The sequence below is a fragment of the Pan troglodytes genome, chromosome X, assembly GCF_028858775.2.
Source record: "Pan troglodytes isolate AG18354 chromosome X, NHGRI_mPanTro3-v2.0_pri, whole genome shotgun sequence".
NCBI classification, from domain to species: Eukaryota; Metazoa; Chordata; class Mammalia; order Primates; family Hominidae; genus Pan; species Pan troglodytes.
Window position 1 is genome coordinate 105,000,776 of NC_072421.2, and position 27,244 is coordinate 105,028,019.

The following is a 27,244-nucleotide window of genomic DNA, read 5'->3' on the forward strand; positions in this document are numbered from 1 at the left end:
AAGTGGCCAGAGAGGTTGGAGGACAGTCTGGAGGTAGTCCTAGAAGCCAGGAGAGGAGAATGTTTCGGCAAGGATGAAGTGGCTAACTGTCTACAGCTATTGAGAAGTTGAGTAGGTAAGGACCGAGAGATGACCATGGAGGCCACTGGGGACCTTAACAAGAGCAACTCTGCAGAGTGATAGATGTGGAAGCCAGGGGATAGTGGATTGGGGAGCAAATAAGAGATGAAGAAGTCTTGTGTCCTTAATGCAATGTCCTTAAAAGAAAAAAAAGAGATGAAGTGGAGACATATGTGTAGAAAACGTTTTTGAGGAATTTTGTTGCCCAGGGGACCAGGAAAATGGGGCAGACACTGCAAGGGAATTGTGGAGTAGAGGGAGGTGTATTTTGTTTGTTTTCTTAAGGATGGATTATTTGCATCAGCATGCTAGCATGATTCTGGAGCGGTGGAGAGATTGGTAATTTAGGGAAGAGAATGAATGCCCAAAGGAGTAAAATCCTTGAGAAGATGAGAGGGGATGGTACCAGAACATAAGTAAGGAGATTCGCCATGATAGAAGAAAAGAAACATCCTCCATTTTTTTTATTATACTTTAAGTTTTAGGGTACATGTGCACAACGTGCAGGTTAGTTACATATGTATACATGTGCCATGTTGGTGTGCTGCACCCATTAACTCGTCATTTAGCATTAGGTATATCTCCTAATGCTATCCCTCCCCCCTCCCCCCACCCCACAACAGGCCCCGGTGTGTGATGTTCCCCTTCCTGTGTCCATGTGTTCTCATTGTTCAATTCCCACCTATGAGTGAGAACATGTGGTGTTTGGTTTTTTGTCCTTGCGATAGTTTGCTGACAATGATGGTTTCCAGCTTCATCCATGTCCCTACAAAGGACATGAACTCTTCATTTTTTATGGCTGCATAGTATTCCATGGTGTATATGTGCCACATTTTCTTAATCCAGTCTATCATTGTTGGACATTTGGGTTGGTTCCAAGTCTTTGCTATTGTGAATAGTGCCGCAATAAACATACGTGTGCATGTGTCTTTATAGCAGCATGTTTTATAATCCTTTGGGTATATACCCAGTAATGGGATGACTGGGTCAAATGGTATTTCTAGTTCTAGATCCCTGAGGAATCGCCACACTGACTTCCACAATGGTTGAAAGAGTTTACAGTCCCACCAACAGTGTAAAAGTGTTCCTATTTCTCCACATCCCCTCCAGCACCTGTTGTTTCCTGACTTTTTAATGATCGCCATTCTAACTGGTGTGAGATGGTATCTCACTGTGGTTTTGATTTGCATTTCTCTGATGGCCAGTGATGATGAGCATTTTTTCATGTGTCTTTTGGCTGCATAAATGTCTTCTTTTGAGAAGTGTCTGTTCATATCCTTCGCCCACTTGTTGATGGGGTTGTTTTTTTTTTTTCTTGTAAATTTGTTTGAGTTCTTTGTAGATTCTGGATATTAGCCCTTTGTCAGATGAGTAGATTGCAAAAATTTTCTCCCATTCTGTAGGTCACCTGTTCACTCTGATGGTAGTTTCTTTTGCTGTGCAGAAGCTCTTTAGCTTAATTAGATCCCATTTGTCAATTTTGGCTTTTGTTGCCATTGCTTTTGATGTTTTAGACATGAAGTTTTTGTCTATGCCTATGTCCTGAATGGTATTGCCTAGGTTTTCTTCTAGGGTTTTTATGGTTTTAGGTCCAACATTTAAGTCTTTAATCCATCTTGAATTAATTTTTGTATAAGGTGTAAGGAAGGGATCCAGTTTCAGCTTTCTACATATGGCTAGCCAGTTTTCCCAGCACCATTTATTAAATAGGGAATCCTTTCCCCATTTCTTGTTTTTATCAGATAGTTGTAGATATGCGGCATTATTTCTGAGGGCTCTGTTCTGTTCCATTGATCTATATCTCTGTTTTGGTACCAGTACCTCCATTTTAATAGGGAAAAAATAAAACATGGGTACAGATGTAGACAGGGTAGTGTATAGATTTGGTGGCGGTAAGATGAAGGAGCTCTCATCTGATAGCTTCTGTTTTTTTCAGTAATCTATGGGATGAGGTCGTCAGCTGAGATTTCTTGGGGAAAATGGGAAAGTGAGGAAGATGGAGGAGAGAGGGCGAGTGATGAAATAGTCACTTTAGAGACAGAGAAAGTGTTGACCATGGCCGGGCGTGGTGGCTCACGCCTGTAATCCCGGCACTTTGGGAGGCCAAGGAGGGCGGATCACCTGAGGTCAGGAGTTTGAGAGCAGCCTGGCCAACATGGCAAAACCTTGTCTCTACTAAAAAGTACAAAAAATGGCCAGATGTGGTGGCAGGCGCCTGTAATCCCAGCTACACAGGAGGCTTAGGCAGGAGAATTGCTTGAACCTGGGAGGCGGAGGTTGCAGTGAGCCGAGATGGTGCCATTGCACTCCAGCCTGGGCATCAACAGCGAAACTCTGGGAAAAAAAAAAAAAGAAAGAAAGAAAAGAAAAGAAAAGAAGGAAAGGAAGGAAAGAAGGAAGAAAGGAAGGAAGGAAGGAAGGAAGGAAGGAAGGAAGGAAGGAAGGAAGGAAGGAAGGAAGGGAGATAAATGGCCAGACAGAATTGAGAGCATATACCCATGGATTTTAAAGTGAAATCCAGCTACCCAGTTGTGTGATTTTTCTCCAGCACCCTTCAGCTACTCCAATGCAGGCATGGAGAATTGAGTTCATCGAGGGATGAGATATAGCAGGGGGAGAGGAAGTAAGGAAGTTGAAGGTGTTTGGAAGGGAATGATCATAATGATAGACCAGGAACTCTAAGCTGGACATGAAGAGAAGTGAAAATAAAAAGGAACTTGAAGGAGAGTAAGAATGGTAATAAGTAGGAGAAAGTGCTGGCAGATGGGCATCTATGAAAAGGTGACATTTAAGCTGAGACCTAAAGGATGAAGAGCCAGCTCTGTGAAAAATGAGGGAAGAGATTTCTAGTAAAAGGGAATATCAAGTGGGAAGTGAATAGGTGATCATGACGCGTTCAGATGCTTCCTGCAGTGGGAGCCCTTGTGGAGGTAAACTGGAAGAACGGATGGTGTCGTAGAGAGTGGGATATTGGGCATTGAGATTTGGGGGTAGTGCAATATCTGATAACCCAAAGTCTAGGTAGGTGATGATGGAGTGAGTGAAGTGGAAGAAGCAATTATTAGAGGTCTCCTCGTCACCCTGTGAATGTTGAATTCACCAATAATGATATCAAGAGTTGGAGTGGACATACCCATTAGGAAGGCTATTATAAAAAAAATGAAAAACACAGAAAATAATAAGTATTGGAATGTTGGTAAACTGTGGAGAAATTGGAACCTTTGTGTATTGCTGGTGGGAACATAAATGGTACAGCTGCTGTGGAAAACAGTATGATGATTCCTCAAAAAGTAAAACATAGAATTACCTTACGATTCAGCAGTTCCACTTCTAGGTATGTACCTGAAAGAATACAGGGGCTGCAACAGATATTTGTACACCCGTGTTCATAGCTACATTGTTCACAACAACCAAAAGGTAGAAACAACCCAAATATGCATCAACAGATTAATAAAATGTGATACATACATACAATGGACTATTAGTCTTAAAAGGAAGGAAATTCTGACACATGCAGCAATATGGATGAACCTTGAAGACATTATGCTAAGCAAAATATGCTAGTCACAAAAAGACAGATATCGTATGATTCCTCTTGTATGAGATACCTACAGTAAACAAATTCATAGAAACAGAAAGTAGAATTGTGGCTTCCATGGGTTGGGAAGGGAGGGGTAATGAGGGATTACTATTTAATGGGTACAGAGTTTCAGTTTGGGAAGGTGAAAAAGTTGTGGAGATGGATGATGGTGATGGTTGCATAATAATGTGAGTGTACTTAATGCTGTAAAACTGTACTTCTAAAAATGGTAGGCTGGGCATGGTGGTTCACACCTGTAATCTTGACATTTTGAGAGGCTGAGGTGGGTGGATTGCTTGAGCCCAAGAGTTCAAGACCAGCCTGGGCAATATGGCAAAACCCCATTTCTACAAAAAAATATAAAAAATAGTCAGGCAGGGTGGCACACGCCTGTGGTCCCAGCTACTTGTGTGTCTGAGGTGGGGTTGCTTGAGCCTGGGAGGTCAAGGCTGCAGTGAGCTATGATTCTGCCACTGTACTCCAGCCTGGGCAACAGAGTGAGACCCTGTCTCAATCAATCAAATCAATCAATAATAAAAATGGTTAAAATGGTAACTTTTATGTTATGGATATTTTACCATGATTTCTTTTAAGGAGTGGAAGGAAAAATCACATGTGACTGGGAACTAAAGTCCTCAGTGAATGTGGGGCGAACTTAGGAAATCTGTAGATAACAATGAGGAGAAAGAGAGTGGTAGAGGTGGGCGGCAGGCAGGTTCCTCAAAGACGCAGGATATTTTGCAGAAAGAAGGAGGAGTAATGGCCTGGAGGCAGCATTGGCAAGCAAGGAGGATACTTATCTCACCTGCAGGTCCCGGAGGACTTGAATTTTGCAAAAGAAAAACAAAACAAAGCAAAACCAAAAACCCCAGTTTCCATTTGAGAGGGCTGGTGGGGAAGTGGTGCCCTCAAGGAATACACAGGTCTGAACCGGGAAAGAAGGTGAAGGACACTTTCCAAGAATAAATTGAGGCTATAGGAGAGTTTGTTGTTGACTGAGAGTTCCAGTGGACACACTGGAAGGATTTGAAAGGGAGGAGAAAAATGGGATAAGAGTGTAAACAGACTGCTATGGGGAGGAGAGTCAGGGTTCTAAGGACCAGAGGCAAGTAGACTTCTTTCTGGTGGTGACTGAAGTGAACAGAAAGGCAAGGCCTTATGGGATGAGTCTCACATATGGGAGGGTGGGCTTAGAGGCATGTAGAAAGCCAGTTCTGGGGCTGGAGTCTCTAATAGGTAAGCCGCCGGGTGTGGGGGCTTCAAGGGAGGCTGCTCTTACAGACAGCATTGAAGCGGCCCTCAGCTCACTTAGGGAAGAGTAGTCTGCCGAATCCTCCTACCAAGCCTATCTCATTGCCTTCTAGAAAACTACTTTAGGCTGGGTGTGGTGGCTCATGTCTGAAATCCCAGCACTTTGGGAGGCTGAGGCGGGCAGATCACTTGAGCCCCGGAGTTCGAGACCAGCCTAGCCAATATGGCAAAACCCTGTCTCTACTAAAAATACAAAAAAAAAAAAAAAAAAACACACAAAAATTAGCCAGGCATGGTGGCATGCACCCGTAGTCCCAGCTCCTGGGGAGGCTGAGGTGGGAGGATCATCTGAGCCCAGGAAGTCGAGGCTGCCGTCAGCTGTGATGGTTCCACTGGACAATGAGAGTGAGACGCTGCCTCAAAAACAAAACAACAACAACAACAACAAAACCCCTACTTTATGCACAGGTTCTTGGCACAAATTGTGGAAGATGATTGGCCCTGGAGTTAGGCAGACCTGGGTTCACATTTCGGTGCCACACAATATATATAGTTGTATATCCTTCAGCAAATTACTTAATCTCTCTTCCCAAATCTCAGTTTCCTTATCTGTAAAATGGACATAATACCACGTAGCTCATGAGGTTATAGTGAAAATGGGGTGACATAATTTATGGACAGCACCTGGAGCATAGTAAGTCCTCAATAAATGGCAGCTGATATTATTGTTTTCGGCACTGTCCCTTTTTTCAGCATTTTCCTCACTTTCCTCCCAGATGCCACTGTTCTCAGGCTATCCTTTTGCTGACCAAACTCTTCAGCTGGACTTAAACAGTGCCCAGTCTTTCAGATCTTCTCTCTACTTTTCCTCAGTGCAACCATATCTGTCTTATTTCATGTCAGTTTAGAGCCCTCCCTGTTCTCTCCTGGGGTAAATCTGATTCAACCAGCAAGTCCTTTGTTTGCATGAATTTATGTGTCCACAAAAGATAACATTTATGTTTTAACCCAGGCCTTCAATGCCATAACCCAGTGGAATAAAAGCACCTCAGTTTTCCCACCTGACTGTAGCTCTTCCATTGTCTAAAAATAGCACTCTTTTCAGTCCTGGCTTTTCAAAGTGTGGTCTGTGGACCAGCAGCTTGGGCACGACCCAGGAATTGTCAGAGTCTCAGACTTTGCTCCAGACCTACTGCATCAGAATCATTTTAGCAATACTCCCAAGTGATTTGTATGTACTTTAAAGTTTGAGCAACACTACTAGAATAAGGAGCAGCTAGCCAAAATAACAAGCAAGTACTCCTTTACAGGAAGAAAGGTTTGTGCCCAAGCTCCTTACAAAAGGGCACCCAGAGCAGCTACTTCACAGCGCTGGGGATGGGCTGCCATCTCTGCCACCAGGGGAATGTTGCATCTCATGGGGGCCCAGCTGCTAGCCTGCCATGCTGGATCTCTAGAGCTTCCAGTAGAGTCAGGCTTCTGTTACCGGAATCAGAGGGCTAATTGGCCCCACATGGTTCCGAATCCTGCCAGTCTTGAGGGGAGTGACAAGACTCCCCAAGGAGCCAACCAAATGTAAAGAAAAAGGAGCCAAAGGCAAAGAGGGCTGGAGAACTAAAAGTGGATGCCTGGAAATTTAGCTGTTACATTTCCATCTTCCTGCATGAGAGCACAAGTAGGGAGAGCATCAGCTTAGAATCATTCCATATTCTTCTCGGTTCATTTGTCCTTTAGCCACATCTGCCTAGCAACAGTTGTTAGCATGAGCTCGAGCTACCAGTCCCTCTTTGGACAGTGATGGAGGGATCAGTTTAGCCCACGGAGGAATCAGGGCATCTAGAGGGAGCCAGGTTGTCTCGTAGTTGGGTCAGGGAAAGAGCTGCTGGGAGAATGACCGGACAGAGTACGTTGCGGGGCTGTCTCTTAGAGGCAAGGAGTTGGGGGTAGGGCTTCGGCTGTGTGAAGCGGGTGAAGTTTATATTTGGCTCCCCTTCTCTGCTCCTCCAGCCACCCCGAATAATGCTATCAATAATATCGCCACCTCTACATTTGTGTGATATGCTTAACCTTCCTAAGTGCTTCTGTAACCATGATCTCATTTCATTCTCCCAACAACACGGAGTGAACAGGCTCAGAGACAGGTTAATTATGATGTGGGCTGAGCATACAGGCTGGGCTAGGACGTAGAGTGCTGCTGACTGTAGGGTTGGGGCAGCTTGCAATGGAGACTCTGGATAGCCAGAGGGTCCAGGACCGTGAGTGGGAGCAGGTAGGGGGTGCTGCAATTGTGGGTCCTAGCATAGAGATGTGGCCCCAGCTGGGCCACCAATGTGCTTAGCCACTGTGGGTCTGTGCCTCTTCATCTCCTACCTAGAAGGCTAGGATGGAGGAGGAACAGTCACCTAGCGTATTTGGCAGGACAGAGGAGATAATGGATGTGAAAGCATCTTTTCTCAAATGAAGTAATGAGTGTAAAAATGAAAAGAACCACACGAATATAAAGTGTTGTTATCATTAGGCAGAAGAGAAAGGCTAGGCCTTTACCCAGGTCACTAAATAGAGAGGGCAAGCCTGGCACAAGGTGAGGGAATGCCTTTGGGGACTTTGGTAAGAAGGGGAGAGAATGAAGGCACTACATACTTTGGGGCAAATAACAGAAGCAAATAGCAGGCCTCAGAAACAAACCTCGTGGGGTGGCGGGGGGTGGGGGATGAGCATTGGCTGCTTCACAATTTTGTTCAGGGATGCCCTATTTGAAGGGACCAGAAGCCAAACATCTTTCAAAGTCAAATTGCCTGTTTCCCCCAGGAGGATAGTCATGTGACCCATGGACAGCTGAGCTCCTGTCATCCATCACTGCTTGCCTTCAGTGTCACTCCCAAGTCTCCAGGCACTTAGCAAATTTCAGAGGGACTGAGCTGCAGACACTGAAAAAGGCAAACCCCAGGAGGGAAGGAACAACTTCCATTTGAATTGTAAAATGGCCTTCTGGTCTGTTAATGGAGGTGTTTCTCCCCTGTCCCAAGATACCTGGGAGTGGTGTGAGGAAAGGGCTGCTTGCAGAATTGAAGGCAGTTAAGGGCAGTTAGTCCAGCTCAGTTAGGGACAACCCAGGGATGAATGTGCTCCAGCCACACCTGGAGATATGCCTGCACCTATGAACCACATAGCTGGGCCACCTGCAGGAAGATGGAATGCACCTATGGACAGAGTTTGGTTCTTGCCTCTCTCCCCAACTCTGCCCTTTCTTGGCCAGCGAGTACAATCCCCACTTCCTCCATGGAGTCTTCTCCAGCTTCTCCGCCCCATCTTCTGAACACCCAAGTTGGAACTTAGTTGTAGATCTCATCTACCAGTCTCAGTTAGCACTGTAATTGTCTTGTTCAGTATGCCCACTTGTCTTTTCTCCCCCAGCTAGACTGAAAGCTCTTTGAGGGCAGAGACCTGTCACTTCTCCTGTGTCCCCCAGAGTGCTGGACTGTCTGAGTAGGCACTTGATAAATACTTGTTGATTAATTAATATGAGTCAAAAGAGTAAAGCAAAGCATTTGTGTCACAAAACGCTGTTTGCTTATTGATTCCTCTGGCTCCAGGAGTGCCCATTTTCTTCAGAAGTGGTAGTACCTCAAGGCCCAATGGAAACTGAAATGTCCTCTGCTTCAAAAAAGGAAAAAGGGGCACAGGGGAGGCTGCAGTGGCAGGGATCAAGGGGGAGCACTGAGCGTAGGACAGTATCCCAAGTGCTTCTGCAGCACACCTGTGTCTGTCTTCCTTGCCGGAGTTCCTTCTCCCCACGCCACAGTCTGCAGAGCCTTCCTTGGCTGATGCCCATGTCGGAAATGAGCTGGTGCCATCCCAAGAAGTCCTTTTAGTGCCAACAAGTCCGGGTGGCAGGAAGCAAAGGGCTCATTTTCCAAATAGCCCTAGGGGTGAGGCAAGACGGCAGCTGCAGGAAGATGTTCTCTGGCTCCCTTCAAGGACGAGCTCCTGCCTGCCACCAGGAGCCAAAATGAAAGAGGCGCCAGCCTGTGGCCACCCTCAGAGGGTCCCTGTCCTAGGAGTGTGCCTGTCCAGGACACTAATCAGCCACATTCCAGCTTCGGAGTGACTTTCTATTGAAAAGTGACCATTTATCTTAGTGGTGTGAGAGGGAAGGAGCAAGTTTCTGAATTTGCCTTCCAGAGACTTGACCTCATCCTAGCATCCCCTTCCACCTCCCGAAGGGGTGACAGACAGACTCCAAGCCAGTGTGAGGTGTAGCCAGAGAGATCTCATATGATAGAGACAACTTCAGAGTTCTTTGCTGGACTATGAATTTCTCTTTTATACAATTATTCTAAATCTTTTCCCCTTCCCCTATAAATAGTCCTAAAGCTTCTCTCTATTACTGAAACTGTGTCCTGATAAATAACCTAAATGGTTTGAAGCATTTGCTACTGATGAATTTGATATTCTTAGCTAATAAAGAATTGCATTGCTCTCGGCTAGGCGCGGTGGCTCACGCCTGTAATCCCAGCACTTTGGGAGGCCGAGGCGGGTGGATCGCCTGAGGTCGGGAGTTCAAGACCAGCCTGGCCAACACGGTGAAACCATGTCACTACTAAAAATATAAAAATTAGCCAGGCGTGGCAGCACATGCCTGTAATCCCAGCTACTCTCCTGGAGCCTGAGGCAGGAGAATCGCTTGAACCTGGGAGGTGGAGGTTGCAGTGAGCCGAGATCGTGCCACTGCACTCCAGCTGGCGTAACAGAGGGAGACTCCATCTCAAAAAAAAAAAAAAAAAAAAAAAAAAAAAAAAAAGAATTGCATTGCTCTCAGAATGTCAAAACCTCCTACTTCTTTTACAAACCTTATACTAGTTTCATTAATTAGCTACTGGCCCTCTGTATCTTGTTCCAAAGGGCTCTGCCTGGAACCATAATTTTAGCAAATATGCATACTGAGGCTAGAAAACTTAAACCCGTCTATCTAGAAGGCCTAAAATTCTGGGGCTGTAGTGGTGCCAGATGAGTGAGCTAAGGCTCTGGGCCACTTGGCCCTGGCCCTCTCTCCTCCATCTCCACCTGCCCTGCCCTTCTCCTTGACCATCCATTCCTCCTTTTACCTTCTTCCCTGGCCTTGGCACCAGTGCTATCACAGGCCTCAGTGTCTCTACACCCTTATCCTTCAGTGCTCTTCGTTTGAATACTACACTCAGACCCCTTGCCTGCAGTATGCCTCCCCTGGCCCTTGATGGAGAACATTTATGAAGCTTTTGTGGAATTCCTAAGCTTTAGTTACTTAAGTTGTGGAAATCGGGAGAACAATGTGTAATCTCTCCCTGGAGTTAGGGCAGTGATTTCTCTTCTCCCAGTTCCTCTGGGCTTTTAGGCCTGCTGGCAGCCCCAGGATGCAGCTCCCCTTCTGGCCAACAGGAACTCTTTTCCAGGTGTCTCATTAACTGAAAGAAGTTGGCATTATGGACAATTTTGGTCCCAGACATTAGCACATTTATTTATATATGCTACTTAAATCATTTATTTTTGTATACAACTTAAGATGTATTCAAGTTTAAAATTGCATCAAGACGAGCCAGGCATGGTGGCTCACGCCTGTAATCCCAGCACTTTGGGAGGCTGAGGTGAGAGGATCACTTGAGGCCAGGAGTTCGAGACCAGCCTGGCCAACATGGCGAAACCCCACCTCTACTAAAAATACAAAAATTAGCAAGGCGTGGTGGCACATGCCTGTAGTCCCAGCTACTCGGGAGGCTGAGGCAGGAGAATCGCTTGACCCCGGGAGGTGGAGGTTGCGGTGAGCCAAGATCGTGTCACTGCACTCCAGCCTGGGTGACAGAGTGAGACTCTGTCTCAAAAAAAATAAAAATTAAAAAAAATTTTTAAAATATTGCATCAGGGCTTCATGAAGATACTCCATCTTCTGGAACAACTTTACATTTCTTCCGCCACTTACTTGCCTGTCTTGTGGTCTCTTCCTGCAAGGTTTTGGTTTCCTTTAGGAAGTTAATAGCCAAGTCAGTGGAGGATGACAGTTAACTTCTGCAGAATATTTGCATTGGGTTCCTTCTGGAGTTCCAATATCTGAGAGGAAGGGTCTGACTCTAATTTCAGGCTCATGACGTCAGTTTCTTCTATTGGCTGTAGCCCTGAAGACAGTAGCTTCTACTTTCTAGATTTCTCTTTCTCCAATCTGAAATATGAGGCAGTCATCATCTCTGTTGGCTCCAGAGGATGTAGGAAGCTAAGCTGTAAACTCCTGGGTGCCAGGGCCAGAACCCTAACTGGCATCTCTCCCTGCTGGTTCTGAGGCTTAGTTCCCTGTGCATCTTGTTTTGCTCCCACCTTCCCTTTTCCCCAGTCATGTGATGCAGGAAGAGAGCGCAAATGATATGGAATGTGAGCAGCTGCCAGCAGAGATACTGCGACAAGTGACCGTTCACCGAGACCCTATATATGGCTTTGGCTTCGTGGCTGGCAGTGAGAGGCCTGTGGTGGTTCGATCTGTGAGGCCAGGTAGGTGTCCCTCAGAGTGTTCCCCTAGCCCTGACTCCTGTCTCCCAACACCCACATATCTTCCCAAAAAGCAGAGCTTCCAAGCATTCTAACTGTCTTGCTGAAGAATTCATGAAGAGTGGTTGAAGACTTGCCAACCAATAACTGTGTGAGGGAGCTGGCCTTTTAAGACTGATAGACACAACCATTGAGGCTGTTTGGGGCCCTAGAAAAAGGCTGCAGTTGATTGTTTAACAGTGTCTGGGTCTTAATAAAGCTTCCCTTTGCATAGAACATTCATAAAAGAACCATAATGTCTTGCAAAAAAAAAATGTACCTATTCTATTTAATTCAGCAAGTATCTATAGATTGCCTACTCTAAGCCCAGCAATGTTGTCGGGAAGTACAAGACACAGTTCCTGTTCTCAAGAACCTAACCATCAGGCTGTGGAGACATGTATATACTCATGAAATAGGTCAGCCATTGAAGACCAGAATCAAGATACAGACCACAGGTGGGATAGGAGAGGAGAGGATAATGGAATCTCTGAATGCTTGAGTGGCAGTAACAAACATCTACCATTGATTAAGCATCTACTATGTGCTTTACATCATATTGTTTAATTCTCACAGCCACCCCTGCAAAGTAAATAAGTAATATCATTCCCATTTTGCAAACGAGGAAACTGAGGCATAATGAAAGAGAAATGGCTTGTCCAGTGTCACTCAGCTATAAAGCAACAGAGCCAGGGTTTGCACCTGGGCCTGTTTGATGCCATGCAGGGGAAGTAGGGCCTGAAAGGGACCATGTGGGATGGAACAAGCAAAGCCCCACCTAAGCTATGAAGCCCTGCTATCATGAATGAAATGGAAAAAGACTGAAGTACTGTTTTGTTTCGAATCTGCTAGGCATTGACAAAAAAGACAGACGGAATGGAGCTTTATTCCTGACTTGCTGGGCCTGAGGCTTTAGATGTTTACAACAGTTTCTCGCTCAGTCAAGAGGAGCAGCCAGAGTACAAACTGGTCTTGCAGAAATTTGATGAATTTTGCAATCCTCCAGGGGAAAGAAAAAGATTTTTGTAAGCTCTCTCTTCAACTAGAGGGCACAGAGGAAAAAAAACACACACACACACAACAACAACAATTTAGTACAGGAGTCCGTGGCTGACCTAAGGCTCTGGAGTCAGCCATGCAGTTTGGCAAAAAGGTTTTGAATCTCTGATCAGAAATCAGAGGAAAGGGGGACCAGCTAACATTCAGTAATAGACCACCAGGAGCCCCTACTTTAACTTCAAATGAGACAGAATCTGCACAGCTGAAGGAAGCCCCCAGGCCTAGAGGGGTTCAGCTGCCAAAGGTATAACAATGAAGAAGGAGTTGGAGGGGTCAAGAGAAGAAAATCCCCAGGCACGAACCACAAAAAGCCATTGGGCTGGCATGCATAGCCCTATAAAAGCCCTATAAAAGCCCTATAAAAGGCTGATCCGTAGTGCTGCTTCTGGCCCAGGTGGCTCCTGAATGCACAGGACTTGTTTGGTTCTTTATTTGAGGCCATAATAAAGACAAAAAAAGTGTCCTACAGAGGAGCAATTATGGTTGATCAAGCCAACAAACCATTTGTGAAAGCAGTAGTAGACTGATGTTACCGGTACCATCAAAGGGCCAAGGCCCATAAAGGAGGTTGAGTTCCATGAGGGCCTCTTCTGTTAGACGGAAGAAAGGGAGGGGAGGGAAGGGAAGAAGAAGATACATAGAGTGGCCTCCACCTAAGAGACTGACATTTTTGGCAGAAGTAGATAGAAGGAATGAAATGAGTTGAAGGAATTGTCCCTTGGATGGTATAATAACTACCATTTATCCAATTCTTAGCAATGTCAATCAGCTGTTTTAAGTGCTGTATATTTATCATCTCATTCATCCTCCCAACATTTCTATGATGCATATGTACTGTTATTTTCCCATTTTATAGATGAGGTAAGAGAGACTCAGAGAGATTAAATGTCTTGCCCAAGGTCACACAACCAGTGAATTGCAGATTTGGAGTTAGAGTCCAAGTCTGTCTGGCTGTAAAGAGTTTTCTGTTAGCCACCACACTTTGCTCCTGAAGCCAGTGCACTGTCAGGAGACTTGGCCTAGTGTGTTTAGGGCAATTGCTCCTCGAGCAATGAATCCTGCTGCCTGTGCTGGCACAGCCATCCTCAGCACATAGGCTCTACACTCCAGAGCCATTGAGCTGTGCTCAAGTGATGTATTTGTTGTGTATGTTCATGTTTTTGGAATTTGGGCAGCCCCCTTCTTTGGAGAGAGAGGGAGAAGTTGGGATCTGGCCCTTCAAAGTGGACACAAACTAGAGTCAAGGCTGGTTTGATACTGGGTCATGTCAGTGAACATTTCTTTCAAATTTGAGTCAGGCTGGTTCTGACTTCTCATTCTCTCCAAGTCTCTGAGAAGCTTTTCTCCAAGAAGATCTTTGCTAAACATCAGAAGCAGCATAGCCTTGTGGTATCCCTCTACCCTCACCCTTTGCCCCAACCAAGAAGGTACAGCCCTCAGATAGGTCTGCTTTCTTAACCTTGCAGTAGAAATGGGAAGGAGAGCCAGGCACAGTAGCTCACGTCTGTAATCCCAGCATTTTGGGAGGCTGAGGTGGGTGAATCACCTGATGTCAAGAGTTCAAGACCACTCTGGGCAACATGATGATGTTCCATCTCTACTAAAAATACAAAAATTAGCTGGGCATGGTGGAGTGTACCTGTCATCCCAGCTACTCAGGAGGCTGAGGTGGGAGAATCTGTTGAACCTGGGAGGGGCAAGTTACAGTGAGCCGAGATCACGCCACTGCACTCCAGCCTGGGTGACAGAGTAGGACGCCATCTCAAAAAAATAAAAAAAGAAAAGAAAAGAAATGGGAGGGAGAAAAAACAAATATCCAACTGCCCAAAAGTATGTGCTTTGTTCCCCTCATTTATTGGACAGTGGCATTTCTCAGTGTAGAAAAAAAAAATAATAACCCTTTAGGTCTTTTTCCTCTGTCTTCAGACAAGTGAATGCCTAAGTCCTTCCAGACTAGTAAGTATGAATAATATTCAAGTAAGAAGATCCTTCCTCGTCCTCCTTTCGCCTGACCACCTCCAGTAGTCTGGAAGTCATTCCTTATACCTAAGCAAGTCCCGCCTGTGAAATGGAAGTCTGCGTTCCTCATTAAGAAGCAAGTCAGTAAAATGTTTATTGACCTTATCTGAGTTTGGTACCTTTTGCTACCAAACCATACCCAGCTAAAGTGTTTTCACCCCACTTATCTTTCTGGGGCTCCCAAAAGCCCACCTGGTTCTAGAGTACCTCCCTTGCCTTCAAAGGCAGACTTAGCATTCTGTGTTTGGAACAGCACCCTCTAACTAGCTCTGGAGGGCTTTGGAATGCTCGCTTCTGAAGTCCAGAGCATGTCTTTCTTGGCATGGAACTAAAGGAGGTCCACTCCATTCTCTGTCTTCATTCCTCTGCCCTCTATCTGCTTATAGGCAGCAGCAGCAGCAGCAACAGCAGCAGAGAGCTCGAATAGCACCCTCTACACCACCACAGCTCAGCCTGCACCATCTCCAGGCCTCAGCACCCGCTTCAGCTCCTACAGGCACAGGGGACTTGCCCAGACCTGGACTTTCCCAGCAGTAACCCTAAGCCCTCACACCTCTCTCCTCTCCTTTGCAGGAGGCCCCTCTGAGAACAAGCTCCTGGCTGGTGACCAGATTGTGGCTATTAATGAGGAAGACGTGAGTGAAGCCCCGAGGGAGAGACTCATAGAACTTATCAGGTAACGGGGCCTCTTGGCAGGAACTGATCAGTATCCCCACCCCTGACTCACCAGTGACATGGGGCCACCACTATCCCCCCCTCGCTCTGAGAGCAGAATCCTTCCAGGCAGAGAAGCCCTATAGAGGGCTCCTGGCTAACCCAGAACTTCAGGGGCCAGCTATTCAGGGTCAGCGGGAGCCTTCATACACACCGACTTAGCATCTCCAATGATGTGAACAGACGCAAAGAACTCCCTGCTGGAGTCTCACCCCTACCTCCTTCCACCCGAACAATCTCTTCACCCCAGCCCCTTTGTTTTTTTCCACTGGGACAGACCAAGTGACAGATGAGAATCAAGCCATTAAAAGAACATCCTAGATATGCACAGTGTAAGCAAGATATTGACCAACTCCCCAACTCCAGAAAAAACTCAGAATCCCTGGCCAATGGGTTGAGGAAGAGAACCTCCCAATGTGGATACTGTCCATAGTGTTTGTGTCCCCTAAATGCCCTCCGCAGATGGGAGCAGATGACAAAAGGAACATTGTGGGATTACCACTGTTTGTACATGGAGAGTAATCACATTGTCTTTACCTATCCTTTACCCCTGTGCACATTACACACACACACACACACACACACACACCATACACACTCTCCTACCCCACATTCACACCACATACACACACCCTGGCATAGATTTGTTGAAAAGGAATTAGAGAATAAGAGGTAAAGGCTCCAAATTGCATGGGCTAACCTCAGTTTGGGGGAGCTTGGCTATCTCACTCCAAATGGAACCATGTACATGCTCGCTCTTTCTCTCACTCTCCTTTTCTCTCTCCCTCTCTCTTTCTCTCTCTCTCTCTCTCTCCTCCTCTCTCTCACCCCCTTGCTTAATCTGACTTCATCTCTGCCACCATCTCCTTCAAGTCCTCCTGGTTCAGAGTGTTTTCATCCCACTCATCTTTCCAGGCTCCCAAAAGCCCACCTGGTCCCAGAGCTCTTCCCTTGCCTTCAAAGGCAGACATAGCATTCTGTGTATGGAACAGCACCCTCTAACTAGCTCTGGAGGGCTTTGGAGTGTTCCCTCCTGAAGTCCAGAGCATGTCTTCCTTGGCATGCTCCTTCCAGCTCAATACCATGAAATGTGTCTGATCCCTAATGACCTTTTCTTTGACTCTTCTCCAAGTTCAGTTGTCTATTGCATTTCCCTACCCTCCACCCTCCACCCTCTGCTACCACACCAATATGAGGTGAGTTCTTCCTATCCTATTAGGGCATGTTGGGGTTTTTTTCAGCCTGGTCCCTCAGAAGTCACTGCTTTGTTTTTAGTAGATTTCTTTGCCCTCTAGAACAAGGTATGCTGATTTCGTGAGGGGTTCCAGAGCTCCTTCAGGGTTAAAGCAGAGCACACTCTTGATAACCTTGGGAGCCAGTGGATTATTCATTCATTCATTCAGTCAGTCAGTCAATGAACCAGTATTTATTGTTGTCCTCGATGCACCAGGCACTGTTCCACACACCGAAGATACAGCAGTGAATAAGACAGACAAAGATCCCTGGCTCACTGGAGTTTACATTTTAGTGAAAGGAGACACATCATAAGCAGAAAAGATTATAAGTAGTTCTACAACATATTAGAAGCTGATAAATGTTATTAAGAATAGAAAGTAGATCTAGGTAAAGAGGATCAGGAGTGCTGGGCACAGGGGTGCAAAATGTAACTAAACAGTAGGGTCAATGTTGGCCTCATTGAAAAGGTGACATTTGAAGAAAGACTTGAAGGAGGAGAAGGTGTTGGACAGAGAACAGCCAGTGCAAAGGCCCTAAGGCCAGGAGTGTGTTTGGCACGATCGTGGAACAGGGGAGAAGCCAGTAGGACTGGAGTTGGTAAGGAAAGAGGAGAGTTGTAGAAAATAAGTCCAGATAATGGAGAACCTTTGAAGCCACCATAGGGACTGTGGCTTTGTTATAAATGAAATGGGGAGACATGGCAAGGGGCTGGAGGAGACGAGTCACATAATCCAACTTATGTTATGCCCCTTCCCTGTTCAAGATAAAGGATTTTCTTTAGTATTTTTCCTGGAGAATAACTCTTTACTTCTGGTAACTTCCCAAACCCTGGGGCTGATTAATCCCTGTAATTTGCCTCACCAAATGTGGGAGATGTTCAAAGTTCTTGAGCTGCGGGCCTTGGCATTTCTTGAATATCCAGAATCAAGGGCAGCTTGACTCTACTTCTTAAATGACTTTGTTCACATAAACATTTGAAAAGGGCCAATAAGGAGAGGGGAAGCTCCTTCAGGGCAAACTATTTCCATTTCTTTTAGTTCTTTTAAAAGATTATGTATTCCTGGGAGAGAATTTTCATACTTCACAGCCTGTTTGATCACTGGCATAATTCTTGCCAGAAGAGTTTCATATTCTTCATTCTTTTGAATATTTGCTATCTGGAGAGTTTTGGCTTCCATCTGTTGCTCCCTGGCTCTCTTTTTTGGTCCCTCAATTGAAACAAATCTGCTGAGTATGAGTCATGGTGACCAAATGACCTCCTTTGGGTTTTTCCTTTGAATTTCTCTTCTCACTTAAATACCAAATTACCAATAATCATTGTACGTGGTTCCCAGGACTCTCTGATTTTGAGTTCCATAATGCAGGCTTTTAGTTTTCCTTGAGAATTTTGTAGTCTACAGATAAAATTGCTACTAAGGTTTGGAGATTTCTACAGAGAGTATGTGAGAAGGAATATGAAAAGAAGACCTAAAAAATGACAACCCCAGAGGTAATGATTATACCATATTCGGATACCTGTGTGAATTAATATGGGTGGTTTGTGTCAGCCTCCACAAATGATGGGAGGTGAAGTGTCCATGCAGACACTCAGATTGCCCTCTATCCTAATCCATATACTTGAATGCAGCCAGGGGAAGATTCTGGTGTTGCTTCTTGTACTAGATGAATACCTAGTGCATGATACACTACTCTCCTATTCCCTCTTTTCTCTGTAGGAGCGCTAAGGAATTCATCGTTCTTACAGTTCTGCACACTCATCAGGTGAGTGAGCCTCTTTGCCATCTGCCCTTCCTCCTGACTGAGAAGAGATGACATTTCCATATTGGAAAGCAACAGTGATGGGGTTGGGGGTTCAGAGACTACAACCAACATATGAGCCAAGGATTTAGGAGTGAACTTAAAGAATACCTTCTGAACAGCATGTCTCTGCTCATGTCCAAAGCTGAGGATTTTGAAGGGCTGTGCTGTGCTGTGTTCTGTCCTGTGCCTTCTTCTTTACCCACTTAAGCTGCCCACTGCCTCAATTCCAAATACAGTTTCCACTTCTTTTTGGCTGTACTCCATTAAAATGTATCTGTCCAATGTGAACTCTCATAAAGTCCTGGACGATGATAGGTGCCAATCTTATTCATTCATATAAGTTACCTACAATGTATGAGACACAGCACCATATGTGAGAGAATTTAATATAAATTTGCTGGGGGGTACCCTTGGACAAACAGATTCATCTTTGTCCTGGTACAGTCACTTAACTGGCTGTGTGACCTTGAATGAGTCAGTTCCCCATTCTGGACCTGTTTCATCATCTGTACATTGAGAGATTTAAAGTATAACAGTGTTACCTAAACATGCCTGATCATAATCGTTGCCAGGACTACTTATTAAAAGTAAAAATTTCTAGCCCCCTCTCCTCAAGAGTTGGATTTAGAAAGTTCAGTGTCCATTATTAGTTGTACCCTTATAGCAATCTTAACTTAAATGCACAAACCCAGGTGCACAACTTCCATGTGCAAAATTCAGAGCCCTCACTCTACCTCCAGCCTACCTGTCCCCTTATTAATGTCCCCAACAACAGTCCTCTGCACCCCAGCATGGATGCCGTACCCTCAATATATAGCCACAGGAGAGATCACATCTGTTGGGGGTGAGGGACATGAAATCAGGGAAGGCTTCAAGGAGGAGGCTGCACCTGAGCTGGACCTTGAGGGATGGGGCAAGATTTTCCATAGAGAGATGACACAGCGAGGGATGGAACACAGGTGCACAGCATGGGCTCACCAGGCAAGAGCAAGATTCAAATCAATCTTGGTTCAAACTAACTGCCTCTCCCCATGGCCCCCAGCTCCCAGACCTCTTCTGCATCAGTGTGAACTTCACTCGCACACTCATACACTCACACACATATACAAACACACTGACACACACACACAATACACTCACACATTCATTCACAACCTCATGCATAATACTCACACATATCCTCACACGTACACTCACACACATACACTCACCCACTCATACCCATACATATACACACACTACTCACATATACACGCACTCATGTGCTCTCTCACATATGTACACACAATGGTCCCAGGCAGATAGGCCTTTCTCAGTTCCAGTTCTCTTGTCTCTGGGCAGGCAAGCCCCACCACTCCATTGTTGTTACCAATAGTCCCCTCCCCACCACTTTGCTGCATGTGTGCAGTTGCCTAGTGGGCAGTAGGCAGTCAGTCCCAACCTCCCAATCTCCTGTCTTGAAAATGACCACCAGTTCTCCCACTAAAACATGCTTGATGTGTGGTTAGAATTTACTACTGCGATCAGAGACCCAATGTGGGTTTACTTTGTTAGTCAGTTCTTCTCAAATCTCACCTTGCAGAAGCCTTCCTTGAGTACCCTTTCTAAAATAGCATCTACCTTCACTATCTTCTGATATGGCTTACTTTTTCATCAGAGCTGAAATATTATATTTTTTAACTTTTCTTTTGAAATAATTGTAGATCACAAGAAGTTGCAACGATAGTACAGAGATATACCATGTACTGTTACCCTGTTTCTCCCAGTGGTTATATCTTACATAACTATGTGCAATAGGCTGGGTGCAGTGGCTCACACCTGTAATCCCAGCACTTTGGGAGGCCGAGGCAGGTTGATCACTTGAGGCCAGGAGTTCGAGACCAGCCTGGCCAACATGGTGAAATCCTGTCCCTACACAAAATACAAAAGAAATTAGGCTGGGATGGTGGAACGCACCTGTAGTCCCAGCTACAAAGGAGGCTAAGGCACGAGAATCATTTGAACCTGGGAGGCAGAGGTTGCAGTGAGCTGAGATTGCGCCACTGCACTCCCGCCTGGGTGACAGAGCGAGACTCCATCTCAAAAAAAAAAAAAAAAAGGCAAAACAGAACAAAAACTATGTGCAATAGCAAAACCAGGAAATCAACAATGATACAACATATGTATATGATTCAATATGAATTTATCACATGTGGGTTTATGTCTCCACCAACACAGTAAAGATGCCCCATTTACCATAATATTGTTATTATTCATTGCATGCCTGTGTCAAAGTATCTTATGTGCCCTAGACATATATATACCTACTGTGTACTCACAAAAATTTAAAACTTAAAAAAATCACTGGACAAGTCTGTCACCCAAAGGATTCCTCGTGTTGTCCTTTTATAACCACACTCACTTCACCGCCTACACCCAATCCCTGTCAACCACTTTACATTTCCCTAATTTTATTTCAAAAATATTATATAAATGGAAGCAAGGCACTGTGGCTCCTGTCTGGAATTCCAGCTACTTAGGAGGCTGAGATGGGAGGATCACTTGAGGTCAGGAATTTGAGATCAGCCTGAACAACATAGAATGAGACCTCGTCTCTAAAAATTTTCTTTTTAATTTAGCTAGGTGTGGTAGTGCACACCTGTAGTCCCAGCTACTTGAGAGGCTGAGGCAGGAGGATTGCTTGAGCCCAGGTGTTGGAGACTGCTTTGAGCTATGATAGCACCACTGTACTCCAGCCTGGGCAATGGAGCGAGGCCACTTCTCTAAAAAACAAGCAAAAATAATATATAAATATAATTATATAATATGTAACCTTTGGGGATTGACTTTCTTCACTTAGCAAAATGTCCTCGAGATTCATCCAACTTGTTGCATGTATCAATATTTTGTTCCGTTTTATTGCTGAGTAGTACCCATGGTATTCCATGGTGTGGATGTACCAGTTTGTTTAATCATGTACCCGTTGAAGGGCATTGGGTTGTTTCCAGTTTTGAACTACTACAAATAAAGCTGCTATAATATTTGTGTACAGGATTTTTGTGGGCATAAGTTTTCATTTCTCTGAGATAAATGCCCAAGAGTACGATTGCTGGATCAAATAGTAAGTGTATATTTAGCCTATTAAAAAACTGCCAGACTGTTTTTCAAAGTGGCTGTGCCATTTTACATTCCCATGAGATATTATATTTACATGTTTATTGTCTCTGTCCCTCATTAGAATGTCAGCTCCATGAGGGTAGAGACTGTGTTTTGTTACTGCTGTATCCCCAGCACCTGGCACAGAGTAGGTGCTAATAAATATTGGTTGACGGAATGAAGGAAACCCAGTTTCTAGCCAACAAAGCAACCTAAACAAAACTCAAGTGTCCAAACTTAGGTGCAGAATAAAGGGCGTAACACTCACCCCAATCTCTATCTCGACTTTCCCATCCCAGTGCCTCCAACATTTTCTTACCCCCTGTTCTGCTTACTCTGCAGGTCCCAACCCATGGCCCCTTTGCTGCGGCCAGGCTGATTTCCTTCTCCTTCTTAGGTACATTTCCTTCTTAGGTCTTACTGCCCCGTGGACTTTTGTCCTTGTGCTATTCCACATCTCTTCTAATACATGTCTGTTTCTTTTAAGACCTTGTTCGATACTCATGTTCTCCAAACAGCTTTGCCTGACTAATCTCAATGAGCATTTCCCTAATTTGTTCATTCACTCATCAAGCATTTATTAAATACCTACTATTCTGGACACTCTTCTAGGCTGGGAATATAGCAGTGCACAAGACAAACATGGTCCCTGCCCTCACAGAGCTTACATTCTAGTTCTCAGTCTTGTGCTCTCTAAATCCTTGGAGCATAGAAGTGGACGAGTACACACACATGGGGCTAATTGTCAAAACATTTAATGACCTGTACAGTAGGAGCCAATCCAGTCAAAATATAAGCCAGTAATAGCACCGGAGCAGAATCTTGAAGGCCTCCTAGTTGTGCCAGATGTTAACCCTGTAGTTGATCTACGTTTGTAAGGAGGTCCAGGGGGAGAGGTCAGGTGGCATCCAGGAAGCATAGGGCAGTGCCTATTTACCAATCAGTGTGAAAGAATCTCTCTGTATTTTACAATTGGTGTGGCCATCCCAGTGCATCCCAATTGAATGTCAGCCTTACCTACATGTGCAGTCGATCCTCATTATTTGCAGATTCCCTATTTGCAAATTTGCCTACTCCCAAAAATTTATTTATAACCCCCAAAATCAATACTCACGGCACTTTCCTGGTCATTTGCAGACATGCGCAGAGTGTGAAAATTTTGATTTACCCCATGCACACGTTCCCAGCCGAGGTCGGACAAGGTGATGCTCTGCCTTCTTGTGTCAGTTCTCATACAGAGGTAATCAGAGGATGAAGACGATAGGGGGCAGTGCAGTGTAGTGCAAGAAACAAACTGCAGTTCTGGGGCCAGTTGGACGGGGTTTGAATCTTGACTCTGGCACCTGTGAGTGGAGTGGCCTCAGGCAAGTCACTTAACACTTTTGAACTTCATTTTCTCTTTGTAAAATAAAGAACATAGAAGCTACTAGGATGAGTTGTTTTTAAATTTTAACACCATAATTTATGTGAAATATTGGAGCAACAGTTCAGTATTCACTAATTCAGTGTTTATGGAAATGTCATAGAACGTAACCACCTTAACAAGTCTCCATTGACAGATCTTCTCTCTTTAGCTATACTGAAAGCTTCTTGAAGACCCCCAATATGTGTTTAATGTTATACCCCCTACATCACAGAAAATACTACTGTGTTCACAGCAGGCACTTGGCATCTCATGGGTGCAAGGAGACTGCTACCTATTACAGAACTCTTGTCATGTTAAAGTTTGATTACCACTACTTCCAGAAGACAACCTCCTAATAGGTCCAGGATGTGGCCTAGGAATCTATATTTGTAAAAAAAAAAAAAAAAAAAAAAAAAAACCAAAAAAAACCACTGGACCAGACAATCTGCAAGTCTCCTTCTATTAATAGCTCCTATATTATGTGGCTGATAATGGCCTAATACCTACTCCTACATACTGTGGCTGGTAATTTTATTTTATATATAGAGAGTCTCACTCTATCATCCAGGCTGGAGTGCAGTGGTGCCATCTCAGCTCACTGCAACCTCTACCTCCTGGGTTCAAGTGATCCTCCTGCCTCAGCCCCCCGAGGAGCTGGAATTACAGGCATGTGCCACTACACCGGCTAATTTTTGCATTTTTAGTAGAGACGATGTTTCGCCATGTTGGCCAGGCTGGTCTCGAACCCCTGACCTCAAGTAATCTGCCCGCCTTGGCCTCCCAAAGTACTGGGATTACAGGCGTGAGCCACCACACCTGGCCTGGTAATGGTTCTTGACCCTGTTTATCCATTATAACCATCTGAGAAGCTCTGAAAACTATTAATAGTCACTTCTGATTCATTCGAGCAGCAGAGACAGAAAAAAAAAAAAAAAGAAAACATGAAAATATTGATACTTGGGCTCTTGCCCTGACTCATTGAATTAGAAGCTCTGGAGATGAGGCCCTGGTATTGGTCTTTTGAAAAGGCTCACCAATTGATTCTGATATGGAGTCTCTCTCAGATGACATTTTCCTTGTAAGAGTGACTCATAGCATGGCAGACAATTGGGGAGAGGGGTCACAGGAGTTCTTTCCCAGGGCCCCTCAAACCATACTGCATAGATAGCCACTTAATAAGCTTCTGTGTATTTAAGGGTGTTCCTTAATCTTTGAATTACCAACTAGTCCTCATGACTGACTGGATATTTATTAATCTTGAAATCTTTAGACCTTGGCACACAGTAGGCACTCAGTAAATATTTTTAAATGGATAAAGTACCGGATTATGACCAAGAATGACCCTGATAAAGCAAGTACAGACAATCTGTTTCAAATGAAACCCAGTTTTCTGGTTCTGAAAACAGCCTGTACTTAAAGAACTGGAATCCCTTCTGCTTGGAGCCACCTGCCCAGAAAAAGAAAGCCAAAATAATGGGAACCACCTCAGAGAAACTGGTTTTCTACAGAGCTTCCTGACGTATAGTGTTTGTCAGATGGTAGATACTCCAACCATATATGCTGAATTAATGAATTAATTCATTACTAATTTTAGCAATCAACTAATATATTTTATGCCATGTCTACTATGTGCTTGGTACTAGGGGGAGACATATTAACATAAAATGGCATCTCTGCTTATACAGCCTGGTTGGGGATGTGAGCGATGGCAGTGTGGATTAACAGGAGTACTATAGGAAATCCAAGAAGGGGAATTGAGGAGTTGGGGAAGGATTGAGGATAAGGGTAGAGTTTGAACTAAGCTGTAAAGTGATGGCATTTAGCTAGTCAAAGGGACACTCTAGACCCTGAAGGATGGGGACAGGGAGGAAACAGCGTGAGGTGGGTCCAGGAGTGATAACAAGCCCAGTGTGTGCAGGGAGCTGTGGATAGAACTACCAAGTGCAGCAAAAGGTGATCTTGGAGAGAGGTGGTTAGAGAGTCAGGTGTAGTTTGTGGCGGGCTTTGGAAGTCAGGCAGAGGATATGTTCATGTCCAGGCAGTCTTGAGTGTGGGAAGGAAGGCCCCCTGGTTCCCCTAGTAGTGATCTGGTGAAACCAGGATGGTCCTCCATTGTCCTAGGCTCCCACAGTGGTTGCTATAGGAATTGGTTATAAGTAGGCTCAGGTGTCAAAGGCAGTGTAGCCAGAAGGGCGAATCAGTCAAAGCTTCAAGAACCTGAGTTTCATTTTTTTTCAGTTACCAAAGCGGGGCCCTATCTTGTTCTAAAATATTTGGCCCTATATCTGACTTTGGTCAAGATTTGAGTGATCACAACCCTGACATCTGTACTAATACAGACAACAAATTTAAAAAATGGTCAAAAAATAACCAGCTGCTGAATTCTGCACTGAGGGAAAGGCAGACTCTCTTCTATTCCTTATTCCACCAAGCTGCTGGCTTCATATTTGCTTCAAGCAGCTTGCAGTGGCCCCAGAGGTACTTAGCAATTCTAGTCCCGTGTTTCAAGCCAAAATTCATTTTAGCCAGAAAGGGTGCCTGTTGCAAAGTGAGATTCCCAGCTGCTTGGAGAAAAAAATAGGGTCAGTGAAGAGCTCAAACATTCCAGCCTTAAGGTGCTCAATTAATCTATGCTTAATGGATTGGGATCTCTTCAACAATGTCAATTTCTGGGCCCCACTCTTCCAGAGATTCTAACTTTTAAAATCTGGTGTGAGCCTAGGCATCTGTGCTTTAACAAGCACTCCTCAGTGATTCTTCTCATCAGGCACGTTTTAAAAACAGCTGGTTAGTGCATGGTTATGAATTAGTGCAGAGGTTGGCAAACTGTTTCTCTGAAGGGCCATATAATAAGTATTTTAGGCTTTGCAGGCCGTATGTGGTAGCACAAAAGCAGCCATAGGCAATACATAAATGAATATCACGGCTGTGTTCCAGTAAAGCTTTATTTACAAAAACAGGTGGTGAGCAAGATTTGGCCTATGTAGGCCTGTAATTTGCTGGCCCCTGAAGTGTATTATGCCTTCCTGCTACCGCATTCACATTTTGACCCAGGCCTTCCCAATTCTCAACATTGTAATTCAAAGGAGTGCCCCTAATATTACGAACTTCAAGCCCCAGAGCTGAGCTTTGAAGATGCTTTGGGACACGGAGGCCTCTGAAAGGCTCCTCATATCACACTGCAAAGCAGGCCTCACCTGTGTCTGAGCATAAGGCTAGATGTGACTCCATGACATCTAGCACAGACCAGCTGGCAATGAATGAGTCACCAGCATCAAGGCTGAAGACTGAGAATAGGATGGAATCTTAGAGACCAACAGGACAAGGGTCAATGAGGACTGAAGTATAAACAAGCTGAAAATAACTCTGAAACAGACACCTGGAAATGATTATAATCCCTGAAAATATTGGCAATTTCATTTCCTCCTTTGTGGTTTGTGCCTATAATTAACTGAATCTTTGGTTTTCAGTGGTACAAACAGAAACTCTCTAGGACAGGATCTAATCTTGCATCTTTGGTAGGGATAGCAAGGTTGCCACCCTCTTCACTGTGGTGAATACATAAAAGGATACCAGTTGGGGTTCTTCATTTGTTTGAGTCCATTACATAACACCAAGGTAGAACCAGAACCAGTGGATGAAAGATCAGGAAAGGACTCCCAGCTTTAGCCTGCTGTGGGGGAACAACCACTAAGCAAAGGCTCAGGAAACCTGGGTTCTGGTTTCGGCTCTGCTACTCAATTATTTCAATACTTTGGGTAAAGTATATCCTCTTCCCAGGCTTCTGTTTCACATGTGAAAAATGAAGGTTGAGCTGCATGGCCCATTCAGGTCTCTAGAGATGCCTCGTTCTACACACTGTGCCATGCAGGCATCTGAGGGCAGATGATGGCAGAGAAGAGAGGTGACTGTCAGGTAGAAAGATTCCACTTGCCTCATGTTTGTGGCACCTTGGTGGAACTTTGGATGACTGTGGAGATGGAATCAAACACAGCTGCCTGAGCATAGCTACAGATCTTTCTATCTTGCCCCTTTCTCTTGCTTCTGCCTCAGCCTGCAGCCCCTGCTCAGGATTGGAGCACCAGGCTGTGCAACACACAAAGGCATTTATCAACTCCATGTATAATCAATACTGTAATCACTTTCTGCAGTGATCTCCAGCTCTGGATTTCATTGTGCTATATTGTCTGCTGCCAACAAATTGCCCCTTTGGCTCAGGATGAGAAGTCTAAGGTTCCTTTAGCTCAATGGTTCTTAATCTTGGCTGCATTTGGAAATCATCAGAAGCTTGAAAAAAATACTGATGCTCAGACCTCACCCCCAGGAATTCTGATGTAATTGGTCTGTGGTGGGCCCTGGGCTTCAGGATTTTCAAA

The 27,244-nt window shown here is 44.8% G+C and overlaps 1 protein-coding gene across 3 annotated transcripts in view; it reads left to right on the forward strand.

The window, feature by feature from the left end:
• Nucleotides 1-27,244, forward strand: part of FRMPD3 (FERM and PDZ domain containing 3) — a 154,248-nt gene that overhangs the window by 65,176 nt on the left and 61,828 nt on the right. Inside the window, exons 1-3 of one of the 3 annotated variants that reach the window (XM_024353017.3) lie at nucleotides 11,190-11,464; nucleotides 15,152-15,254; nucleotides 18,244-18,289. In XM_024353017.3, the coding sequence (XP_024208785.2) occupies nucleotides 11,317-11,464; nucleotides 15,152-15,254; nucleotides 18,244-18,289 (297 nt within the window). In that variant the 5' untranslated portion in view covers nucleotides 11,190-11,316. Of the gene's footprint in view, nucleotides 1-11,189; nucleotides 11,465-15,151; nucleotides 15,255-18,243; nucleotides 18,290-27,244 lie in introns of those variants that run through there. The other 2 variants (XM_063804765.1, XM_054676467.2) reach the window with 2 other exon arrangements.